The 24,706-nt window shown below is 44.7% G+C and overlaps 1 protein-coding gene across 27 annotated transcripts in view; it reads left to right on the forward strand.

Moving 5' to 3' along the window:
• Positions 1 to 4,271: 4,271 nt before the first annotated feature.
• The window catches only part of ABI2 (abl interactor 2), a 136,059-nt gene continuing 115,624 nt past the window's right edge, over positions 4,272 to 24,706 (forward strand). For 6 of the 27 annotated variants that reach the window (XM_082260741.1, XM_082260743.1, XM_082260755.1 and 3 more), the window contains exon 1: positions 4,275 to 4,544. In XM_082260741.1, the coding sequence (XP_082116867.1) occupies positions 4,428 to 4,544 (117 nt within the window). In that variant the 5' untranslated portion in view covers positions 4,275 to 4,427. Of the gene's footprint in view, positions 4,545 to 24,706 lie in introns of all 27 variants that reach the window. The other 21 variants (XM_082260736.1, XM_082260733.1, XM_082260734.1 and 18 more) reach the window with 5 other exon arrangements.

Raw genomic sequence — 24,706 nt, forward strand, 5'->3', positions numbered from 1 at the left:
AAAATCAGGCGAACGATTGTCCGATTTTCCTCGTTGTTTCACAGCAAATCGGAACCGATGAAAGAAAATTAGTACGAAAATTCTCGTACAACAAAGGCTTTTTTTGTTGTTTATTGTTTCTGATCATGCGCAGTCTTTCTTTTATGATTTTTCTTGTACAAAAATTGTATGAAAACGGTACACATTAACCGCTTTACGACCACCCGCCGCAGTTATATTGCGGCAGGCAGCTGCTCCTGCGCGAACCGCCGCAACTCTACATCGGTCGCGCGCAGGAGGCTAGGGGGCGAGCGCGCCAGGGGGCGGCGGCACGCTCCCGCTCATCAGCAGGGAAGCCGATGCAGCGGGCAGGCGGCTCCGATTGCCGCCTGACACCCGCGATCGTTCCCTGCTGAAAGGAAAGAACGGTCAGCTGTTGTAAACACAGCTGACCGTTCTTCTCCCTGGAATGATCATAGAGCCCCTGTGATCCTTCTATATAGCAACACAGGTCTCTGTGGTCATTTCACAAGCCACGCCCCCTTACAGTTAGAATCACTCCCCCAGGCTCACATTTAACCCCTTGATCACCCACAGTGTTAACCCCTTCCCTGCCAGTGTCATTATTACAGTAACAGTGCATATTTTTAGCGCTGATTACTGTACTAATGTCACTGGTCCCCCAAAAGTGTCAAAAATGTCAGTCAGGGGTCTGATGTGTTCGCCGCAATGTTGCAGTCCCGCAAAAAATGCAGATCGCCGCCATTACTAGTAAAAAAAATAAAATCAAATAAAAATGACATAAATCTTTCCCGTAGTTAGTAGACTCAATAACTTTTGCGCAAACCAATCAAAATACGCTTATTGCTATTTTTTTTACCAAAAATATGTAGCAGAAAACAAATTGGCCTAAAATGTTAAAAAATTTTGATTTTTACATTTTTTTGGGGGAATGTCATATAGCAGAATGTGAAAGATGTTTTTTTTTTTTTTCTCAGAATTGTTGCTCTTTTTTTGTTTATAGCTCAAAAAATAAAAATCCCACAGGTGATCAAATAGCACCAAAAGAAAGCTCTATTTGTGGGAAAAAAAGGATGTAAATTTTGTTTGGGTACAGCATTGCAGGACCGCGCATTTGTCAGTTAAAGTCACTCGTGCCAAGTTGAAAAATGTGGCTTGGTCATTAAGGGGGTAAATCCTTCCGGTATTAACCACTTGCCGACCGCCGCACGACTATCTACGTCGGCGGTCAGCCCCTCACAGGCAAACTAACGTAGGGCTACGTTGCTTGCTTGTGAGGGTCTAGGGAGCGAGCGCGCGCCCCCGGGGGCACGCTCCCGCTCCCGCGTGGTCACGGACCCCCCCGCGCGTGTGACCAGAGGACCCGATGTCCGCCGGTCACTCGGCGATCGGCGGGGGAGAGGGAGAATGTCAGGCAGCTTGTGTAAACAAACTGCCTGTCATTCTCCTCGCTGCAAAGACACTGATAAAACGGATCTGGTATGTAGATCCGTTGATCAGTGTCCTTACAGCTAGAGCCACAGCCAATCACAGTAGAAACCACGCCCCTAGGGACACACACAGCCCCTCCCTTCCAAATAAAGTTAACCCCTTCACTACCAGTGTATTTTTACAGTAACAGTGCATATATATAGCACTGATTACTGTAGAAATGTCACTGGTAACCCCAAAAGTGTCAAAAATGTCAGTCAAGGGTCCGATCTGTCCGCCACAATGTCGCAGTACCGCAAAAAAAATCGCAGATCGCCGCCATTACGCGTTAAAAAAAAAAACAACAAAAATGACAAAAATCTTTCCCTTTGTTAGTAAACGCGATAACTTTTGCGCAAACCAATCAAAATACGCTTTTTGCGATTTTTTTTACCAAACATAGGTAGCATAAAACAAATTGGCCGAAAATTTTTTAAAATTTTGATTTTTACATTTTTTTTTGGGGGAATTTCATATAAAAAAATGTGAAAAATATTGCTATTTTTGCAAAATTGACGCTCTTTTTTTGTTTATAGCGCGTGATCAAAAAATCGCACAGGTGATCAAATACCACCAAAAGAAAGCTCTGTTTGTGGGAAAAAAAGGACGTCAAATTCGTTTAGGTACAGCATCGCACGACCGCGCAATTGTGCGTTAAATTCACGCAGTGCCGAATCGCAAAATACCCCCTGGTCGGAATGGGGGTAAAATCTTCCGGGGCTTAAGTGGTTAAAGTGGTTAAATGAAAATCGTTTGTTTTTTTTTTGTATGTGAAAAATTTTGGAGTTTGTCTGTTTGAGAATTTTCGTACAAAAATTCAGAATCGGCTGTTGAAAGTTGTACACTATATGAAAATCTTACGAAAATTCTTTGGGGAAAAATGCTCGCCCGATTTTCTTATAGTGTGTACTAGCCTTAACACTAAGGGTCCATGTACACGGGACGCTGGAAATGGCCGTTTAGGAGCAGTTGGGTGTTTTTTTTAGAAGCCCCTGAACCCATCTACATTTTATCTTATCTGTCTATGTACACCAGGTCGTTTACAGTCATTTGCAGGCAGTTGCGTTCAGGGACTTTTTTTAGAACGCAATTATTTGCGTTCGAACGTGTGTTTCCCGGCGTTTCAAACGCACAAACGCGTCCGAACGCGCCTGAACGCGATGACCCGCGTTTAGCATTCGCGTTTTTCCATTTTAAGGGTCCATGTACACGGGACGCTGGAAATGGTCGTTTAGGAGCAGTTGGGCGTTTTTTTCAGAAGCCCCTGAACCCATCTACATTTTATCTTATCTGTCCATGTACACCAGGTCGTTTACAGTCATTTGCAGGCAGTTGCGTTCAGGGACTTTTTTTAGAACGCAATTATTTGCGTTCGAACGTGTGTTTCCCGGCGTTTCAAATGCACAAACGCGTCCGAACGCGTCTGAACGTGATGACCCGCGTTTAGCGTTTTTCCATTTTAAAGGTGAATAATTTTTTTGACCTCTAGGAACGCTTCTTAACGCAAACGCCCCCAAACGCCGCTAAACGCCCGCTAAACGCGGGTACAAACGCGACCGAATGGACGTTTCAAACGTCCTAAAAATTCCAGCATTCAAAGGGACTTTTAACAAGTCCCGTGTACATGGAGCCTAAGGCCTCATGTACCCTGCTGCTGATAAACAGACGTTTAGGAGCAGTTGGGCGTTTTTTTCAGCAGCCCCTGAACCCTCCTCTATGTTATCTTATCTGTCCATGTACACTGAGTTGTTTACAGTCATTTAGAGGCAGTTGAGTTCAGTGTCGTTTTTTGGAAAGCAATTATTTGCGTTCAGGATGTTAAGATTGTGTGTTTACTGGCGTTTCAAACGCACAACGTGACCAAACGCAGTCAGCCGCGTTTAGCGCTTGCGTTTTTACTGTTTTAGGCTCCATGTACACGGGACATTGTTAAAAGTCCCTTTGAATGCTGGAATTTTTAGGACGTTTGAAACGTCCGTTCGGTCGCGTTTGTACCCGCGTTTAGCGGCGTTTGTGGGCGTTTGCGTTTAGAAGCGTTCCTAGAGGTCAAAAAAATGATTCCCCTTTAAAATGGAAAAACGCGAACGCTAAACGCGGGTCATCGCGTTCGGACGCGTCTGTGCATTTGAAATGCCGGGAAACACACGTTCGAACGCAAATAATTGCGTTCTAAAAAAAGTCCCTGAACGCAACTGCCTGCAAATGACTGTAAACGACCCTGTGTACATGGACAGATAAGATAAAATGTAGATGGGTTCAGGGGCTTCTGAAAAAAACGCCCAACTGCTCCTAAACGGCCATTTCCAGCGTCCCGTGTACATGGACCCTAAAAGGGGAAGGATTTTTTGACCTCTAAAAATGGATCTGAGCGCAAACGCACGCTAAATGCCGCTGAACGTGGCATGCCAACGCGACACAATGGACGTTTTAAACGTGGTTTACATTCCAGCGTTCAAAGGAGTTTTACAAACGTCCCGTGTACATTTAGCCTAATGATTGAATCTAACTTGTTATTAAAGAGTTCTGTACACCAGGGACAACAAAAAAAAGACAAAAGAGGGACAGAGACACATGCTTCCAAATGGACCTTCCCTTTAAATGAGTGTCAGCTGAGAGCTCTGGCTCGCCGCCATGGTGCCCTCTTTCTAGCACTCTCAGTGTCTCCCTGTTGCTAGGAAACCATACGAAGCGGAGATCGAGCAAAAAGACAAGACTGCGCGCGTCCCCCCCCCCTTCAAAAGCCCCGCCCATCCGCGCCGCGCAGGCGCGCTCGTTTCCTCCACAGCTGTGAGCCCGGACGCGCGCTCCTCCAGACATGCCCCCTTGCTGAGACCGTGAGGGAGCGCGCCTTTTGGGTTTTTTTGTTCACGCAGCGCGCGTTCCCGCGCTCGCCTTTTCCTCGCTCTCCCTCCGCAGTGTAGCGGGGCTCCTAGGAGGAGAATGTGCTGAGGAAAAACATGGCGGAGCTGCAGATGCTGCTGGAGGAGGAGATCCCCGGCGGCCGGCGGGCCCTGCTCGACAGTTATACCAATTTGGAGAGGGTTGCGGACTACTGCGAGAACAACTACATTCAGGTGTGTGAGGGCTGGGGGGTCCCCCCTTGTGTGTCTACATATATATATGGGGGTGTGTGTGGAATACACACGACGACCCCGGGGACTGAGCTCACCGCTGGCTGTGTATTCCCATCATCCTGGGCTTCATATCATAGGCTGGCTGTGTATTCCCATCATCCCGGGCTTCATATCCTAGGCTGACATCACTCACTGGAATCAGACGAATATATTCGTCCTATTGATGAGCTGCTGCTCGGCGCTGGACTGACCTTTCCGTCACCCGGGAGGTGAATGGGCTTTTCTATACAGCTAGTGCTGGGCTTCTTCTCACCCTGTGCGCCCCCATTCATTGAAGAGCCTGGGCTGCCCATTGATGTGCTCGGTGTATGCCCAATCCAGGATCACAGCATGTGAATGGAGATGAAGCTCCATCCATGACTAGTTCTAATTATACCTGGAGACACCAGCCATCATCACATAACACATCCTGCATCTCATCAGCATCATCCCTGCTCTCTGCCTGAGAGTGCCTCATTCACTTTTACTATATCATTGTAATCTAATAATAAAAAACTGTTATTTTGTATTATTTTATATAAAGACATCAGTGACTGTGCTGTGAAATCCGGGGATCTCTTCACCCCCGGGTTCCGGCTCTCTGTACAATTGGGCTTTCCTCCCTATGTTTTGGGGCTTTCCTCCCTGATTTTTTTTTTTTCTTCTTTTTATTGTCATTTTGATGTAAAGTTTATGTTTCTGTGGCTGTTTGTTTACAAACCCATTGTCTGCTTTGTATTTTTTACACATTGCTATCAGCTGTCAGGATATAAATAAAAGCAATCGGGTCCTGACAGCGCTGTGATACTTTATGCAGAGATGTGATCCCAGTCACTCATCTCCTATAGGCTTTTTCATGTCCTATCCGTTCAAAAGTCATTTTGAATATTTGTTACATTTAAACCCCATGCAGCTATAAAAGACACAACTAATGAAGCTCAGTAATGTATTACTAGTGAAGGTGTGTGCGTTTCGTTGAATGAGAGGAGTATGGAAAAATCTACAATTTCTGGATGAACCCTCTGCACACTGATATAGACCGTTTTCTAGCAAACTTTGCAATAAAAAGAACAGGTAATTTGAATTCACACATATATGGTACAATACATTTTAAGGGCTTTTTCACACATATAGTCTGTCAAACGGACTCCGATTTTCTCATCCGCCGATCCCCCGCTGAGCAGGAGAATGACAGCTGTTCTCCGCACTGTGTGCGGAGACACAGCTGTCACAGCCCCATACACCTCTATGGGGGAATCGGATGGGAACGGACCGTCGTTCCGTTCTCATCCGGACCTGCTGGACAGATGGAAAATAGGGTTTCCATCTGTCCAGACACAGTTGTCACAGCCCCATACACCTCTATGGGGGAATCGGATGGGAACGGACCGTCGGTCTGTTCTCATCCGATCCGCTGGATAGATGGAAAATAGGGTTTCCATCTGTCCAGACACAGTTGTCACAGCCCCATACACCTCTATGGGGGAATCGGATGGGAACGGACAGTCGTTCCGTTCTCATCCGATCCGCTGGACAGATGGAAAATAGGGTTTCCATCCAGATTTGACAGATCGGATGTCAGCGGACATGTCTCTGCTGACATCCGATGCCCCATAGGGATGCATGGGGGGACCATTCAGATCCGCCAAAAAACGAACAGGCGGATCTGAATGGTCCGCCTGTGTGAAAGGGGCCTTAAGCTGGCCAACACTCTATATCGCCGGTCCCTTACTTGCCCTGCAAAATGCAAATGCTACAGTGGACGCAATGCAAACATGGAGCAAACCGACACAAATTGGGGGAGAGCCAGTAGGCATAGGTCTGGCCGCTATCCTGCAATGCAACAGATCTACTTGTGCTCAGATCCTAATAACTTGTACGTGTATATAATCCATCAGGTGCTAAAGGGGTGTGACCACATGTTAACAGTATGGAAAACCGACACACGAGTGCCCTGTTGTGGTGTTGGTGGGTGCAAAAGTGGGCATGGCAGCTGTGTAAACCTGTGCCAAAATGCATGTGGTTGCAATTGTTGGCAAATACAGTAAATCACGTTGCTGTGGTGTCAGCATATCACTGGCAAGTTGAAAAGTTCATCACTGTGGTATTGGAGAGAGCAAAAGTGCACATTAGTATGGTGTCAGTGAGTGAAAATGTGCCTGTGTGGTGTCAGTGAATACGGAAAAGCATGTTTTTGCTGTGTAGACGAGGACAGATGTGCTTGCGGTTGCAGGCTTGGCTAGTGGGGACATGCGTGCAGGTGTGTGGCGAGTGTCCTTGCAGAATTGTGCATCTGTGCAGTGTTGGTAAGCTTAGTGCATATTGGTGACTACAGAAGTGCATGCTTGTGCAGTATTGGCATTGCAAAAACGTATTGTAACTGTCAGTGAGCGCAAAGGTGCACATCGTTGTGACATTGGCAAGAGTGGGTGTTGCACTAGTCTTTTTCACTTACCAATTTTTCACCCAAGGTTCAGAGAGTTCTAGGTGCTGCTAACTATCCCTCTGGCTAGCGCATCCTTTTCCACTATTTACAAGAGTGGGTATTGCACTAGTCTTTTTCACTTACCAATTTTTCACCCAAGGTTCAGAGAGTTCTAGGTGCTGCTAACTATCCCTCTGGCTAGCGCATCCTTTTCCACTATTTACAAGAGTGGGTGTTGCTGCATTGTTAGTGAATGTAAACGGTGTGTTGGTTAGTGCAGAAGTTTGTGTTTGGTATCGGTGAGTAAAAAAAAAAAATGTGAAATGGTACAGTATCAGCAACTGCAAATCATTGCAATGTTGGCGAGTACAGAAAAGCTTGTTGACGTTGACTATTGTTGAAGTATGCAGACCTGCAGTGTTGGCTAGTGCAGAATTGTATAGAGTCATGGTGCACAGTGTTGCATTGTGGCAAACTATTAGTTGTTGCAAGTGCAAAAGTGAACATAGGTACAGAGTTGACAAAAGCAGTTGTGAGTGCAAAGGTGCAGTGCCAGCTAGTGCAGAAATGCCCTGAGGTGTATTGGCGGTCAAGTGCAGTGGTGGCAAAAGGGATCTTGTTGCAATGGTGTGGTGGCAGGAAGCAGGGTGCTGCTAGAAGTGTGAATCGGTTTTCTCGTTGCACAAAAACATGTAGCAAAGTATTTCTCTTTAGAATTTAGATTTGAGCCATGTGGCCAGATGCACACCATGAAGGCTGCTTCCTCTTCATGAGACCATTCCCCAAAGCCGCTTCTCTTCGACACTACATCTGTTGGTCACACTCTGGCATTATCACGTACAATGAAGAACCTGCGAGGTAGAAGCTAAGAAAGTGTTTTAATGGTACCCTAGGCAAAAAGGAGCATTTAACACCCGCAGTGCTAAGGAGGTGTATTGGGGCTGCTATTGTCATGGGGCGACAGCGTTTTGTCCCTGGCTCCCAGTTGCATTCCTGTGTTACTCTTTCACATGTGTTACCTGTAGAGACTATAGGCCTGTGGTTGCCAATTTATAAGCTAAAAGGGGGCTTCAAATGCAGCCCTTGGCATCACCAAAGGGCTGCACATAATGTTCAGTATATGTAATGCTTGAGAGGACTGTCAGAAACTGCAGAACTAATAGAGGAAATGAGGGTCAGAGAATGTGGACACGCTACATTTTTTTGTCTGGGGATATTCTGCAGAAGACAATACGAACCTGGGAACATGTTACATGAGGCTAATGGAAATCAATGCTATTGCCCTTATCAACATTCCCACTACAGACTGCTGAGGTCCAAAGGCCACACATCATAGGTTGGTATTTTTCACCATCAGAGAGACAGGAGGCTGCCATTGGCATTTGCTGGTAAATGGGAAATAACTGCAAGAAAGATGGAGGAGGTCAGCAGTACTGAGATGGGGAAAACATCTTTTTTTCTAAAAAAAAAAAAAAATTTGTGATACTTGGGAGGATGGAAGAAGTGGAAGAGGGCAAAGGTCCCCTTTAGGCAAACTAATGGCCTGTACACACAGTCTGAAAAAATACCGCTCTCAAAGCAATCTTACGATAATCTGATCGTTGGTACAGAGCTTTCGAGAGCCAACGACAGCTCATCCAATTTATTATCCGATCAGACCAGAACGAAAATTTTTCCCGTATATCAGATCATACAAATGTTTTTTTTAATCAGTATAGTTGTCATTCGAAAATGCAATACAAATACACTACAACACATTACATCACTTCCGATTTTATTTATTTTTTTCATTCTGTCGTACGAGAATTTTCGCAACTTTAGTAAACTCTTCATTTTCGATTTAGGACTAGCATGCAAAGAAAAACGAGCGATCTGTTGTCTGATTTTCGGATCATGTATATGAGCCATAAGGGTCCTAATGTTACACATTTTCCAATGGATTGCAAATTTTAAAATTTGTGAATCCTGAGTGACAGTTATGGGGATCTTGCGTGAAAATAAATGATGAAAAATAGTACCAAATGTTTTCCTATTTGGGTTTAACCACTTGCCTTCTGTGCACTTAAACACCCTTCCCATCCAGGCCAATTTTCAGCTTTCAGCGCTGTCACACTTTGAATGACAATTGCGCGGTCATGCTACACTGTACCCATATGAAATTTTTATCATTTTTTTTCACACAAATCGAGCTTTCTTTTGGTGGTATGTAATCACCTCTGGGTTTTTTATTTTTTACAAAAAAAAAGAATAAAGACAGAAAATTTTGAAAAAAAAAAAAAAAATTTTCTTATTTTCTGCGAGTAAATTTTGAAAATAACTTTTTCTCCTTCACTGATGTGCGCTGATGAGGCTGCACTGATGGGCACTGATAGGCTGCACTGATGGGCATTGATGAGGTGGCACTTATGGGCACTGATGAGGAGGTACTGAGAGGTGGCACTGCTGGGCACTGAGAGGTGGCACTGCTGGGCACTGAGAGGTGGCACTGCTGGGCACTGGCGGATGGCACTGATGGGCGGCATTGATGGGCAGCACCATCAGTGCCCACACTCAGTGCCCATAGTGCTGCCAGTCAGTGCTCATCAGTGCCTAGATGAGCAGGCACTGATGGGCACTGACTGGCAGCACTATGGGCACTGATTGTGGGCATTGATGGGGGGCACTGATGGCGGGCACTGATGGGGGGGGCAATTTGTGTATCTTTTTACCTTTAGTAATCAGGGCACTGGTGATCAGTGCCCTGATTACATTGCTGTGTGTCCCCGGCGCTGTGAGGCTCCCCCTCCTTCCTCACACGGTCCGATCACGTGGTGAATGGCCGCTGTGATTGGCCATTCACCACGATCTGTGATCGGCCGTGTCCAAGGGACACGGCCAACACAGGTTTTCCCCAATGCGCGCTCGCGGGAGCGCGCGGGGAGCGGGTTACTGGGAGGCCGTATAAAGACGGCCTCCCGAAAATTCAAGTCCGCGCTGCAGCCGTATATAGGCTGTAGCACGGATGGGGGGTGGTTAAATCTATTCTAATTGCATATGCTCTTTCCAGTTTGTCACAACCCTGCAAAAGCCAATAGGGTTGATTTACCAAAGTAGTAAATTTTTTCACTTCACACTCAGCAACCTTCAGTCCCGGTTCACATTTCTGTGATGCGGCAACGCTGCGAATATACAGCGTGTTCCCGCATCGCATCCGCACCCTTGAAAGTTCACACAGCCATATGCGATATGCAGAGGGTGTCAATTAAAAGTTAACCAACACCCACAGTTGAGATTGCATATCGCAGTGCGATCTGCAAGTTCGCAAAGAATAATCTCTGTGATCGCACTAATGTGAACCGCCACTCATTCTACAATTATGCAGCTAGATTGCAAAGAAAATTGTATATATTTTTGTACACATTGAGTGTTCAAAATGAGGTTTGCTTGGCTATGTAAAAGAATGTACTCCTTCTGAGAAACAACCACATTAAGGATCCTTGCACAGCACTGCAGTAATGTACCTTAAGTGCGTTTGTGCGATGCATTTCAGTTCATTATGAATTGCACCTCAATGCACCTGCGTTGCAGTGCACCACAATGAGCGATAATGCAATGCAATGCTGTGCTAGCAAAACTTTCTGTAGGTGCAGTTTATGTTGTGGTGCATTTAATAGTCCATTTGAATTAAAGGATTGACGTAACCACTTCCCACCCCCACTATGTTTTATATATGGCCTCATGGCTTCCTTAGTTGTGGGAGGTTGACCCTAGATGTCCTCCCGTCTGTCCCCTGGGGCGTGCATTGGGAACTCTGTGATTGCTGTGTAATTCGGGTCACAGAGTATCACAGATCAGGGTAAAGGGCCAATCAGTGGCTCTTTTAACATGTGATCCCTGTGTCCAATCACAGATGTTAACACAACAGGTCTTTACATGTTAATGGCTCTCCTTCCCTCACACAGACTGTGTGTGAGAGAAATGGAGCCAGATCTGTAAAGGGAGCAGTGAGTAGGGGTGCACTGATCCAACTTTTCTAGTCCCGATACCGTAGCCTGGCTTTGCGTATCTGTCGATACTGATCCGGTACTATTGTTTTGTTATAACAATTGTGCATTCAAAATCTAAAATATTATGTATTCAAAGTCAAACTCAAAATTAAAAAGAATAAAATGTAGCCACAAGAAAAAAAAACTGTTTATTGCTTGAACATACAATAGTAATCAAACCGTAAACCTGTAAAAAATATAAAGTGCAAAATCCTGCAAACAGGAATTTAAAATGCAACATACAACATATGTTCTGCTGCGACGAAACCGGATTGGCCAGTGGATCTGTTAATTTCACCGATCCCGGATCCAGCTATTTTGCCAGTATCGAGGCTGATATCCGATCGGCGCATCCCTAGCAGTGAGTACAGTGATTTCAAAGCCCTGGTCATCGGTGAAGCCTCACTGGTGCAGTGCCCATCAGTACAGCCTCATAAGCTCACACCAGTGAAGAAGAAAAATTGCCCCCTCCCCAAATACTTACCTAAGTCCTCACTTGACCCAGCACTGTGCCAATCTGTGGCAGCTCTATTCTCTTGCATCCTGGTCACACAGGCCTTGCTGAGGCAGCAAGAGCCATTAGCTTCCACTGCTGTCAGTCAAATTTTGTGATGAGGAATCTGGACTGAGCCACGCTGTGTTGATAGACACAGGCAGCGCGTCTCCAGGTTGAGCTTGCACGAGTGCCCCCATAACAAATGACTTGGTAAGGGGGCACTCAGCGAAGAGAGGGAGCCAGAAGCACTGGCCACTGAGAAAAGGAGATGCAGGACAGCCGAGTGATTCTGTTGCACAGAGCAGGTAAGAAAAAAAATCTGTTAAAAAAAACGCAACGCATGTTAACTGTGATGGACCGCCCTGATGTGATTGGGCGCTACGTGGGCCAAATTTACCAAAGCGACTAGTGAATGCTTAATTCAAGCATTCACTTCTCTTTGGGAGAAGTACTTTTTTTTTTTTTTTCTCCCCCCTCCTCACATGATTGGATGTTTGACAACTGAGGACAATGTTTCACTTTGTAGCTACGTGATGATTTTGTTCCTGAACAAAACCTTTGTTTTTGCCAGACAGGTATCTAGAAAACGACACTTTCATGAAGTAACATTTTCTATGCCCTAAATATCACATTATAATTTTGCTGTGTTTTGGCTTTGGTGTGAGGAAATCATAATTTTATTGCAATGCTTCCTACGCCTGTAAAGCTTGGGTGTTAATGTCATTAATCGTTTTACTGGTGTGCTTCTCAAGAAATTGTCAGTATGCTAGGATGATCCAGTATGTTACGTCAATGCCTAATTTTGTATTGATATTAAATGTTTCAAGAACAGGAAGGGTGATCCCACTGCTGAAACACCCTTTTTAGATAAATGTATACACCCAGTTTAATTATTGTAAATTATGATGGCTTCTTATAAAATATCATGACAGTGTTTTTTCCCTTAGCTAAAGGAGTGCATAGGTCTCTAGAATCAGAATTTGTGGTTGTTTCTTACATTTCCCTTGTGGTCTAATTGTGGTTTTTAGAATGAGTGTTTTGTCATATGAATAACTTCTCCCCTCCAAGAAAGCTGTTCTCATTACAATTGTCTTAATACAAATTTTTATTAATGATGGGCTTTCCATTATAATTTTCTTTATATTGATTTAAACAGTAAATAAATGTTGTGGTATATCATGTTTAGCTGGCCTTTATAAATCATTTGCAAAATAGGAAAAGAGTTAAAAAGATTGTAAAGGTTATTTTATTTATTTATTTATTTTTTGATTATTGAAGTAATAAACCCAGTATACATACCCTGAACCTCCCCTTTTTGGGTCGCCTACTGGTGCTCCTGACTCAGCATACAGCCGTGGCCTAAAGTTTTGAGACTGATCCAAATATTAATTTTCATAAAGTCTGCTGCCCCAGTTTTTATGATTGCAATTGGCATATACTCCAGAATGGTATGAAGAGTGTTTAGATGAATTGCAATTGCAAAGTCCCTCTTTGCCATCAAAATGAACTTAATCCCATAAAAAAATGTTTTCACTGTATCTGTGGAGAAGGCTTCAGGGCGCCCAAGAAAGTCCAGTAACAGTAAGCGCCAGAACCGTCTCCTACAGTTGATTCAGGTGTAGAACCTGGGCACCACCAGTGCAAAGCTAGCTCAGGAATTGCAGCAGGCAGGTGTGAGTGCATCTGCACGCACAGGTAGGTGAAGACTTTTTGGAGGATGGCATGGTGTCAAAAAGGGCAGCAAAGCTACCACTTCTCTCCAGGAAAAACATCAGACTGATAGTCTGCAAAAGGTACAAGGATTGGACTGCTGATGAGTGGGGTAAAATCATTTTCTCCCTTTCTGATTGTTTGGGGCATCCCAAAAAAACCTTGTTCAGTGAAGAAAATTTGAGCGCTACCATTAGCCATTAGTCCTGTGTCATGTCAACAGTAAAGCATCCATAGACCAGGGTGGATAAAAATCAATGATTTTTTAAGAAAAAAAAAATCTGACTTTTTTTTTAATCAGATTTTGTATCCAATTTTTTAAAATGCTTTTAAAGTAAAAGTCTAAAGATAGTTTTCTTTTTAAGATACATTAATAATTTAGTTTATTCAGCATGAAATGGCGTTTAGTTATGTAGCATGAGTCTGTATATTCTGCAATATTTACATGTTTGGTAAACTCATTCAGTAAATCCAAGCTCTGCAAGCTAAGATAACATGAATTCACACAATTTCACAGTACCCATGAGTTAAAAAAAGTTCAGAAATATTCCTTTATCCCATTGTTTTGCAAATCTATCTACACTACAAACTGTATGATTGACTAGTTTCTGATATCGCTGTTTTACTAACCTGACAGCCTATTCTAAATGGGAAACCTTTATTTTGTTTGCAAATATTAAAGATTCTAACTACCAGCAAGAAGTCCTTACATTTAAAGAGCACCTGTCATTTCAGATTCATCATAGCAACGCCTGTTAGCAGGCATCCACTTATCTGCTGTTGCCACGTCCCTCATCTGGTGTCACTGCCGCATCACCACTTGTCCCAATAAAGTGAACGGGACTGTCAATAACTGGTCAGAGGTGGAGCCGCTGCAAAACAGATGACAGTTGCTCTTTAAAAATTATGATTTAAATTAAGTTGATTTAAATCAAGCCTTTTTACTAGTGATTTAAATCAAATCCACCCTGTATGAGACCATTTGTATGTGGGGTTGCTTCTCAGCCAAGGGAGTTGGCTTACTCACAATTTTGCCTAAGAACACAGCCATGAATAAAGAAAGATACAAAAACATCTTCCGAGAGAAACTTCTCCCAACCATCCAAGAACGGTTTGGTGATGAACAATGCCTTTTCCAGCATAATGAAGCACCTTGAAATAGGTAAAAAGTAATAACTAGGTGGCTTGGGGAACAAAACATCAAAATGTTGGGTCCATGGCCAGGAAACTCCTAGACCTTAATCCCATTTAGAACTTGTGATCAATCCTCAAGAGGCGGGTGAACAAAAAAAACCTGCCCAAATTCTGACAAACTCCAAGCATTGATGATGCAAGAATGGGCTGTCGTCAGGATGTGGCCCAGAAGTTGATTGACAGCAGGGCAGGGGGAATTGCAGAGGTCTTGATAAAAAGGGTCAACCCTGCAAATATTGACTCTTTGCATAAACGTAATGTAATTGCCCAAAAAGCCTTTGACATTTATGAAATGCTTGTAATTATACTTCAGTATACCATAATATATGACAAAAAGATCTTAAAACAGACTTTGTGAAAATGAATATTTGTAATTTTCAAAACTTTTTACCATGGCTGTACAATAGGTCAGTTGCGAGGAGACCCCCCCCCCCCCCCCCTCAAGTGTGTGAATGGGGAATCTGGTCTTTTCTTTTCATTCAAAAGATTACTCTGTTGCTTTAGATGTTAATTTTGCTAAATTTTAACTTTTCACGACTTTTGTTACAGTAGTATGATCTGTTAAAGAACAACTATCATTGCTATTTTTACTTTTTGTTTTGCCCCTCATGGAACAAAGCAAATGTAAAAATTTGTCCTATGTAGCTAGGTGCATCCTAAAGCTAGTTATGAGGTCCGACCTGCACCCCCTCCCCTAACTGCACAGGCAGTCTGTCAACAGCTAGGCAGGGGATGAATCCATCCGCCTGGTTCACACCTATGCAGGTTATGGTTGATGTGTTTTCCCCAGTGTGTTTTGCAGTGTTTTTTTTTTTTTTTTTTTTTTTTTTTTTTTTACATGTGTTTTTGATGCGTTTTGGGAGGTGCCTGTTGTCATGCTGAAGAAACCATCAAAAAAGCAAACCCTTCATAATACATTTCCATGGAAGTCAATGGAACCAAAAACGCAACCTGCTGCGTGTGGGAAAAGTCCCTGACTCTTTCCAAAACCACCAGTGGAAACACAGGGATGTGAACGTGACCCATAGGAAAACATGTTAAATTACTGTAGTACATTTCTGCAAAACTGAAAATGCACTAAAAAATGTATAGGTGTGACCCAGGCCTAAAAATGCATAGGTGTGACCCAGGCCTATCTGTAGATTGTCTTGGCTTTATTACGTTTGTGTCACTGACCTGGAACAATGTAGGTTAGAAATTTGGTGACATCAGAACTCCTAGTCTACATAATTGCTCCGTGCCTCAGAATGTTCTAAAGCTGTTGCAGTAGCATGAATGGCAGAGAACTAGCATTTTTCACATTATTTTATTTTTTTTCTGCCTATCTTGTCCTGAGAAACAGACCTCAGTAGTATACAGGATAACATATCCTTCTGGTAGCATCTATCTCTGGTTCCCTGCAGCTCCCACTGATTTCTCCTACTGACTTCCATAACTTTATTTTATCATGTAGTGAGTGGATCTCAGCAGGAGGAACCTGTGAGAGCTGTGGGCGGCTTAGGAGATAAACACTTCAGAAGTGTTGGTTTCCCTGCTGAATTTGTGTGATTAGAATGGTATTTGCAGTGGAAAAGGCATGCATTTTAATAGCGTGTTTTTATGTGAGCCCCATTCACACCGGTACGACTTGTCATGCGATTTAAGTTTCAAATCGCATGACAAGTCGCACTCCATTGCCAGCAATGGAACCGTTCATATCGCCGTGACTCACGTTGCAGCGATAATAAAAAAAAGAAATAAAAAAAAGAAAATGGTTCCTGTACTCAGGGCTGCTGTTAGAAATCATGGGGCCCCATACAGCCTACCTGGAAGGGCCCCCCTCCCCCCAAAAATATATCAAGACAATATGTCCACTAAAAATACACTAAAATCATTATTAACGGACACAAACATAACAGAGAACCTGTGTGAAATAACCCCCCTTTTTTTTACATTAAAAAAATTTAATAAAAATTAATGAATAAAAATTACAATTAAAAAAAAAAAGTTTACAATTTTATTTTACAATTTTTTTAAATTATTTATTGCAATGTTTATTATTATTTTTTTTACAATTTTTTTTTCACAGGACAGGGAAGCCTGCAGCGCTGCAGGAGGGGGGTCAGGAGGGGGAGAAACTGACCAATTAACCGTGCTGTTTGGGCCCCCCTGTGTGCCCAGGCCCCCTACAGGAGGACTGGGGGTCCCCCCCCCTTATCAGCGGCCCTGCCTGTACTACTTTCTGATTTTTATTGCAACTTGCATAGACTTCTGTTAAATGAAATTGCAAGCCGCAATGAAATCAGCAGTGCAAATCGCACTGATGTGCTGCTTTGAAATCACACTGAAGTAGCATGATTTTTCAAAGCCACACATCAGTGCGATTTGCACTGCTGATTTTATTGCGGCTTGAACCAGGACTGAAACTACAAGCAACCTATTGTTTGAACCAGGGCTCCACAAATCCCAGACGCCAGGTCACCATTGAGCCTAGAAATTGCGTACTGGTGCCTGGGCTTTTGTCAGCCCATTCACCATGGGCAACAGGCACAGGGTTTTAAAAAAAAAAGGGTTCTTTTTAATAACACATCCAGGGTCTTAAAAACCTGGATGCCTCCCCTGTGCTCCAGAGATAGTAAAACAATGACCATCGCACTGCATTATATACTTTTCCGGGCTTAAAGGCTAAGGAAACTGTCAACTGGGACCCGAAAGGGACGTCATACAAGTCAATTGTTTGATGGAGGCATTCAGGTGGCTGCAGTGCCGCCCAAAATGCTTTGAAGCGCCCTCTGCGCGCCCCCCTTTCCCACTTTGTATCCTGGGCTTTTTTTTTTTTTAAGACCCTGGATGTGTTATTAAAAAGAACCTGTCAGCAAAACGATAATCAAATAGGGGACTTTTTCAGCCACGGATGAAGGGCGCAGGTATACTGTTCAGCCCTGCTGACATGTTGCATAATGCCTCGCACGCTGAATAGAGCGCAATAATTCTAGCACCAGATCTCCTTTGGAACGCTAAACTGATGACCTTTAAGGGTCTTTTAAAGCCTAGCCTATGGTAAATAAAGGGTACTAAACTTTGTCGCCATTTCATGGGTGCAGTAAAATTATGGTTTGACATGTTGAGTATCTGTTTACTGAGCGCAACCTCAGCTTTTATATTTTACCAAATTTGGGTAATTTATTGCGTTTTTTGTGCCCCCTAAAATTAGATTGAAGGCATTTCTAAAAAGCACTGTGATATTCATAGGTTAAAATTTAGGACCAGCCCCATGATTAAGAGCTAGTCACATCCTAGACTAACGTTAAACATGCTCTGTGCCACATTCTAAACCTAATCGAACTAATCCGGTAAAGCAAAAACCACTGTACTTCACTATTCTGCAGCTGATCCAGTCCCACGCTGAGCTGTCAGCGGCGGCTTCAGCATGGAGGTGGGTGCAGGAGAGGCACTTGACAACGGAAGCCACATAGTAAGTCTATGGGCGACGTCACTTCCCATTAATTTTCACAGCCATTGTCAGACCTCTCCTTCACACAGCTTCTATTGCTGTAGACCGAGTTTGGCTCCACTGCAACATCAATCATCTCCGCTCCTACCCCTGTCACTTCCCTGATGTCGGCTACTACATGTAAAAGCGGATCACGGAGCCGAGATCTCCGTGATTTAGATTTCATACAACCGCCGCCGCTTTTACATTTATTAGCCAAGATCAGGGAGGTGACAGGAGTAGGAGCGGGGATGATTCATGTTGCAACCAAGCTCTTTTAATGTAACCGCTGCGTCCGTGTAACGTTACACACACTCCCGTGATAATTTCATACCCTCCGAGCATGCGCATTAGTCTGCTCCTCAGCTGTTCCATTTCATGTCTAACAGGAAGTGACGTGGGTATGCATTTCTCACGGGGTATGCTTTTCTCACGTTACACCGGATTACATGCGATGTCTGTGCGGTGCAAATTCAGCCATACAGTTTGTATGGCTGAATTCGCACCGCAATCGCACTAAAACACACAGGACCCTTTTTTTAAGTTTTGCCTAGACTTATCCTTTAAAGAGGAAGTAAACCCTCCTCAGGAAGTTGTACCTATAGGTAAGCCTATGATAAGGCTTACCTATAGGTACTGTAAATATCTCCTAAACATGTACGGTTTAGGAGATATTTACCTTTAATGCAGCCAGTGACGTCACTGGCGCATGCGCTCTGAAGGAACGGCTGATCGTGCCGTTCCTTCAGAGCCCCGTGCCGTGACCGTCGGCTCCCGCGCGCGTGCGCGGGAGTGACGTCACCGCGGCTCCGGCCAATCAGATGGCCGGATGCCGCGATCCCGGAAGACGGGCGACTGAACATGTCGCTCGTCATACAGGTAAGAGAGCGGCACGGCGGGGGCTCGTTCTAAGGTAAGTATTTCATAATGAGCTAGTATGCGATGCATACTAGCTCATTATGTCTTTCTCTTGCAGGTTGTAAGAAAAAAAAAATTTTTTTGAACGGGTGTACAACCTCTTTAATAGCCAAAGCAAACTACCCTGCCCATCCATGTCTCTATGCTTTGTGTTGAAAAATCACTGAAAACTCATAGCTGTAAAAAAAAAAGAAAAAAATGTTTATCAACATTAAGACTGCTAGATAACTATAAACACAATGTTTTACAATGTATCATTTCATTCTTGTAGTTCAGTGGTTCTTAACCTTGTTGGAGGTACTGAACCCCCACCAGTTTCATATGCGCATTCACCGAACCCTTCTTAATTGGAAAAATAAAATATGATTTTATGAGTCTAGTCTCAGGAGGGGAACTGCCAGAAAATAAGGTGTTGTTTACAGAACTGAATTAAACGTATCATACAAAGTAAAATGTACAGAGGTCAGTAGGCTGTAGGGCAGCGTACAGAGGTCAGTAGGCTGTAGGGCAGCGTACAGAGGTCAGTAGGCTGTAGGGCAGCGTACAGAGGTCAGTAGGCTGTAGGGCAGCGTACAGAGGTCAGTAGGCTGTAGGGCAGCGTACAGAGGTCAGTAGGCTGTAGGGCAGCGTACAGAGGTCAGTAGGCTGTAGGGCAGCGTACAGAGGTCAGTAGGCTGTAGGGCAGCGTACAGAGGTCAGTAGTTTGTAGGGCAGCGTACAGAGGTCAGTAGTTTGTAGGGCAGCGTAGTGAGGTCAGTAGCATGTAGGGCAGTGTTTTCTGTCAATTGCTGGTTCCTTCAATTAGAGATGAAGTTTATCATCCAGGCTCATTTTTGCAGATTCTGATGAATCCTCCGCACGAGGCCCCAATAAAACACTGAACATGGCCTCTATTTCACCATGATGAATTTTCTCTTCTGTCTGTTGTCTTTTTGGACATTTTTCGCCTGCATCCTGCTGTTCCACAATATATTCACCAGAATATATAGTGAGAGCTTGCTTCTGCTCCAGCAACCTTTTGTAATATGTGTAGCGTTGAGTTCCATCGTGTAGGAACAGCCTTCTAACAAGTTGTTTTTGGGTAGGCCAAGGTCTTCCTGAATGCACCTCAGTCGCTGCTTGGCAAGAATAGAATCATAGAAATGGCCTGCGCGCTTCTTTAGCATGCTAATAATGTCAAGCAATGCTTTCTGGTTTGACAGACCATCATTTACCACAAGTTGGAGGGTGTGTGCCATGCAACGGAGGTCTGACACTTCAGCAAGTCTCATACCTTTAACCATGTTCGCTCCACTGTCTCGCAGCACAAGCATCACTCGGTCTTTGGTGATTCCCTATTCTTCTAGCATGCCTAGAAACATTTCTCTAATGTACTCCCCAGTGTGGGATCCTTGCATCGCTTTTGTATTCAACACCAAATGCCTTCTTGTCCATCCGCTGTCAATGAAGTGGCATGTAAAGCCCCGTACACACGTACCGATTGTCGGCCGTAAAGATTCGGCCGACGACCGATCGGCCAATTGTAGGCTTGTTAGTATGATGCTTCCGACAGCCGACAGCGCACTTTCGGCCGAAAAGAATCTGTCGTGCAGGCATTAAAATTTTTGTTGGCCAACATCAGAACGGCCGATTGTTCGCCAGTCAGTACAGAATTCGGCCGACAATCGGCAGATTTGCAAGACTGGGCATGCTCAGAGAAGAAAAAACACAGGGAAAGTTAACCATCACATGACATCACTTCTGCAGTCGGCGGACAAAATTCTTGTGCAGTCTTTTGCACTTTTCAGCGGACAGGACAGCCCTGGACAAAAGACGGCCGATCGGTCGGCTGACGATCGGTACGTGTGTACGAGGCATAAGACTCATTAGTGATTCTGTTTGTCCTGACCAGCAGTCAGTCATGAATGAGAGTGAGTTGCCAGCATTCTCTGGTTTCAGCATAGCCTTTACTTTCTCAACGACCTTTTGGTGAATCTTTTGCAGCATTTCAGTTCCATAAAATTTGTCACTCTTCAGTGTGTACCTTGACTAAAGCATGGACACCAACCTCTTAAATCTAGAGTCAGACACTATTGTAAATGGCTGTTTATCAGTGACCCTCATCTCTGTGATTACTCTGTCCAGCATTTGGGATCTTCCATCAGATTTTAGCCACCGTTTTTTTTTTCTGAAACCTATATCTATTGTTGCCTGGGATAGTGATGTTTCACCTTGTGATTCATTTTGTTTTTTTCTGTCCTGCATTATACAATTCAACATGATGAACTCTTAAAAGGCCCAACGATTAGATGTATTTTGGGTTTTTGCAGTTATTGATCCCATGCTTACATTGTTTTGGCAAGTGTTGTACAGTGCTGCTGATTTTCCTGGAGATGGAGAAGAGAAATAGTCCCAGACCACACTTTTTTAATTTTTCTCTCTCCATTGAAACTTGAAAATACACTAATATAGGCTGAAACAAAATGGCTTTCTGGCACCCTTTGCTGGGTGGCTGGCTGGCACCCTGGGGTGGGTGGCTGGCTGGCACCCTGCGGTGAATGGCTGGCAACCTTTGGTGGCTGGCACCCTGTGGTGGGTTGGTGGCTGACTGGCTGGCACCATGTGGTGGGTTGGTGGCCGGCTAGCTGGCACCCTGGGGTGGGTGGCTGGCTGGCACCCTGTGGTGGGTGGGTGTGAGGCTGGCTGGCATCCTGTGGTGGGTGGCTGGCTGGTAAAGGCCCAGGGCCGGTGGGTGGCTGGCTGATAGGCCTGTGGGTGTGTGGGACTGGGTGGCTGGCTGGCACCGGATGGCTGGCTGGCCTCGAGCAGCTGTGGGTGGCCGCGGCGACTGATGCACAACGTGCACTGTGTCTGTGACTGGTCTTTGATAGAACTAGATCACTCACTGTTACGACCGACAGCATGCAGAGCAGACTCCAGTGTGGCGGTGGCAGGTAAAACACACTGTAACGAGTCGGCCTAAGAAGGCTGCAGAAGCTGCGCGGTGGCGCAACATTACGCGATAACATCACGGCAATATCGGTAAATCCCAAGTCCGATTCCGATATATCAGGGAAAGGGCATATCGGCCCTCGATATATCGACTATGCCGATAATCGATCGGTCTCTATTAGAAACAAAACCGTCCAGTGGAGGGAAAAACTTGCTCACCCTTAACCACTTAAGCCCCGGAGGATTTGGCTGCTAAACGACCAGGGGGTATTTTGCGATTCGGCACTGCGTGACTTTAACGGACAATTGCGCGGTCGTGCGACACTGTACCTAAACGAATTTGGCGTCCTTTTTTTCCCACAAACAGAGCTTTCTTTTGGTGGTATTTGATCACCTGTGCGATTTTTTTTTTTTTTTTTTTTTTTTTTTTTTTTTTTTTTTTTGCGGTACTGCGACATTGGGGCGGACAGATCGGACCCTTGACTGACATTTTTGACACTTTTGGGGTTACCAGTGACATTTCTACAGTAATCAGTGCTATACATATTCACTGTTACTGTAAAAATACACTGGTAGTGAAGGGGTTAACTTTATTTGGGAGGGAGGGGCTGTGTGTGTCCCTAGGGGCGTGCTTTCTACTGTGATTGGCTGTGGCTTGAGCTGTAAGGAAACTGATCAACGGATCTACATACTAGATCCGTGTGATCAGTGTCTTTACACCAAGGAGAATGACAGGCAGCTTGTTTACACAAGCTGCCTGACTTTCTCCCTCTCCCCCGCCGATCGCAGAGTGGCCGGCGGACATCGAATCCGCCGGTCACACGCGCGCGGGGGGGTCCGTGACCGCGCGGGAGCGCGCCGCCGGCGGCGCGCGCTCGCTCCCCAGACCCTCCCAGGCTAGTGACGTACCGCTACGTCACTCTGCCTGTGAGGGGCTGACCGCCGCAGTATATAGTCGTGCGGCGGTCGGCAAGCGGTTAAGTCATTCCAAAAGGCCTTGCCAGAGCTTCACTGTTGTAGAATAGGTAAAGAAATACAGCACAAACTGTCACTACTAGTAGGCTTTCGGGATTTTCTTTTACTTTTACTTTCACTTTCACTGATGGTAAACAAGACAGAGAGGGTAAATCCCCCTAACTAAACCATACCGGTGTTCTAATCCCTCCCTACTTTATCCAAAAAAAAAAAAAAAAATTTGTCTTTAGTTACGCAAAGGCTTCGTTCACATGGACGCAATTTTATTTTTTTTTTACTGCTGTTATTACACATGTTTACTAGGAGAAGAGTTCCTGCGTAATGATCAGTAAAATACTTGTACATAAATGCATTTAAATGTGTAAAGATTTGTTTGCCTACATAATTTATTTTTCTGATCCTTTATTTTTCCTCTTTGTTTAGACTTAATTTACGCACTTACAAATGGGTATACATGCGTTCATGCATAAGCACGTAAAGCGCATGTTCTTAGACGCTTTAAGTGGTTCCATTGAAAACAATGCAGCTGCTTTCACATCTGTAAATACAAAAAGTTTTTTTTTTTATTTTTTTTTTTTTTTAAAAGCAGTGTTAATGAAGCCTAAGGAAGACTATAGAACATAAACAAGAATTTGGTACAGAAAGCGAACTGATGGAGTCATGCCTTAAACCAGGGGCGGGGAACCTTTTTTCTGCCAAGGGCCATTTGGATATTTATAAAATCATTCGGGGGCCGTACAAAATTATCAAATTAAAAATGTGCCTGTTATATTTGGTAAAACATTTAATTAACTCACCCCTATTGTGATGGCTGCAACTGCTGATCTTTGGTGAGGTGTGTGATTGTTGCTACTCGGAACTGGTTTTCCAGGTTTGCGTCGGTCAGTCTGGAGCACAGTCGACTTTGTGGTGGTAAGTTTTGAAAAGAACTGCTGGCAGGTAATGCTGGTGGGCATAGCTGGCTGGTACTGCTGGTGGGTACTGCTGGCTGGTACTGTTGTGGGTACTGCTGACTCTGGCTGGTACTGTTGTGGGTACTGCTGACTCTGGCTGGTACTGTTGTGGGTACTGCTGACTCTGGCTGGTACTGCTGTGGGTACTGCTGACTCTGGCTGGTACTGCTGTGAGTACTGCTGGCTCTGGCTGGTACTGCTGGTTCTGTTGTGGGTACTGCTGGTTCTGGCTGGTACTGCTGGCTCTGGCTTATACTGCTGTGAGTACTGCTGGTTCTGGCTGGTACTGCTGGCTCTGGCTGGTACTGCTGTGAGTACTGCTGGCTCTGGCTGGTACTGCTGGCTCTGGCTGGTACTGCTGTGTGTGCTGCTGGCGGGAAATGCTGGCTAGCAACGGTGCCGCACTGGAGGAAGAGGCGATGTTTCCTGTATTGGTCACAGGCGGAGTGCATTTTATATCACTCCGCCTGTGACTCACTCAGACTGTCACAACGGAGCCGGAACTATACAGGAAGCATTGGCTCCATTCTGACAGATCAGCTGAGAGACACAGATTCGGCTGCACGGGGGGCCGGACCAAATGACTTTGAGGGCCGCATACGGCCCCCGGGACATAGGTTCCCCACCCCTGCCTTAAACAGAAGATCTAGTCAAATGGTGAGAATCCTATCCAGAGTAACAACTATAGAGCCACAGTGCTTGGAGCAGAATCCAGAATTGTTGCCTGCTGTCACAGGCATGCTGGTGTGAGTCAGCTCAATAGCTGTCTCTTTAGGCCAGCTATTGGTACTGTTTTGAAGCACACTAATGGTCAAAAAGAAGACATTGACATGAAAGCCAGCTGTGTAGATGAAGGACTGGCAGTTACTCAAGTGGGAGTTAAGAGTTCCTTCCACTGGCAGAATTATGAAGGACTTGAAACTAAAGATCCCAATGCCGACCGTGGTACAGTGCCACTTGTATCCAATTTACTGTACCTGTGAAAAAAAGGGCACAACTTGTCTCCAGCTTTTTTGTTGAAATG

Source organism: Pelophylax lessonae (assembly GCF_965119305.1).
Source record: "Pelophylax lessonae genome assembly, chromosome: 6".
In the NCBI taxonomy this organism is placed as follows: Eukaryota; Metazoa; Chordata; class Amphibia; order Anura; family Ranidae; genus Pelophylax; species Pelophylax lessonae.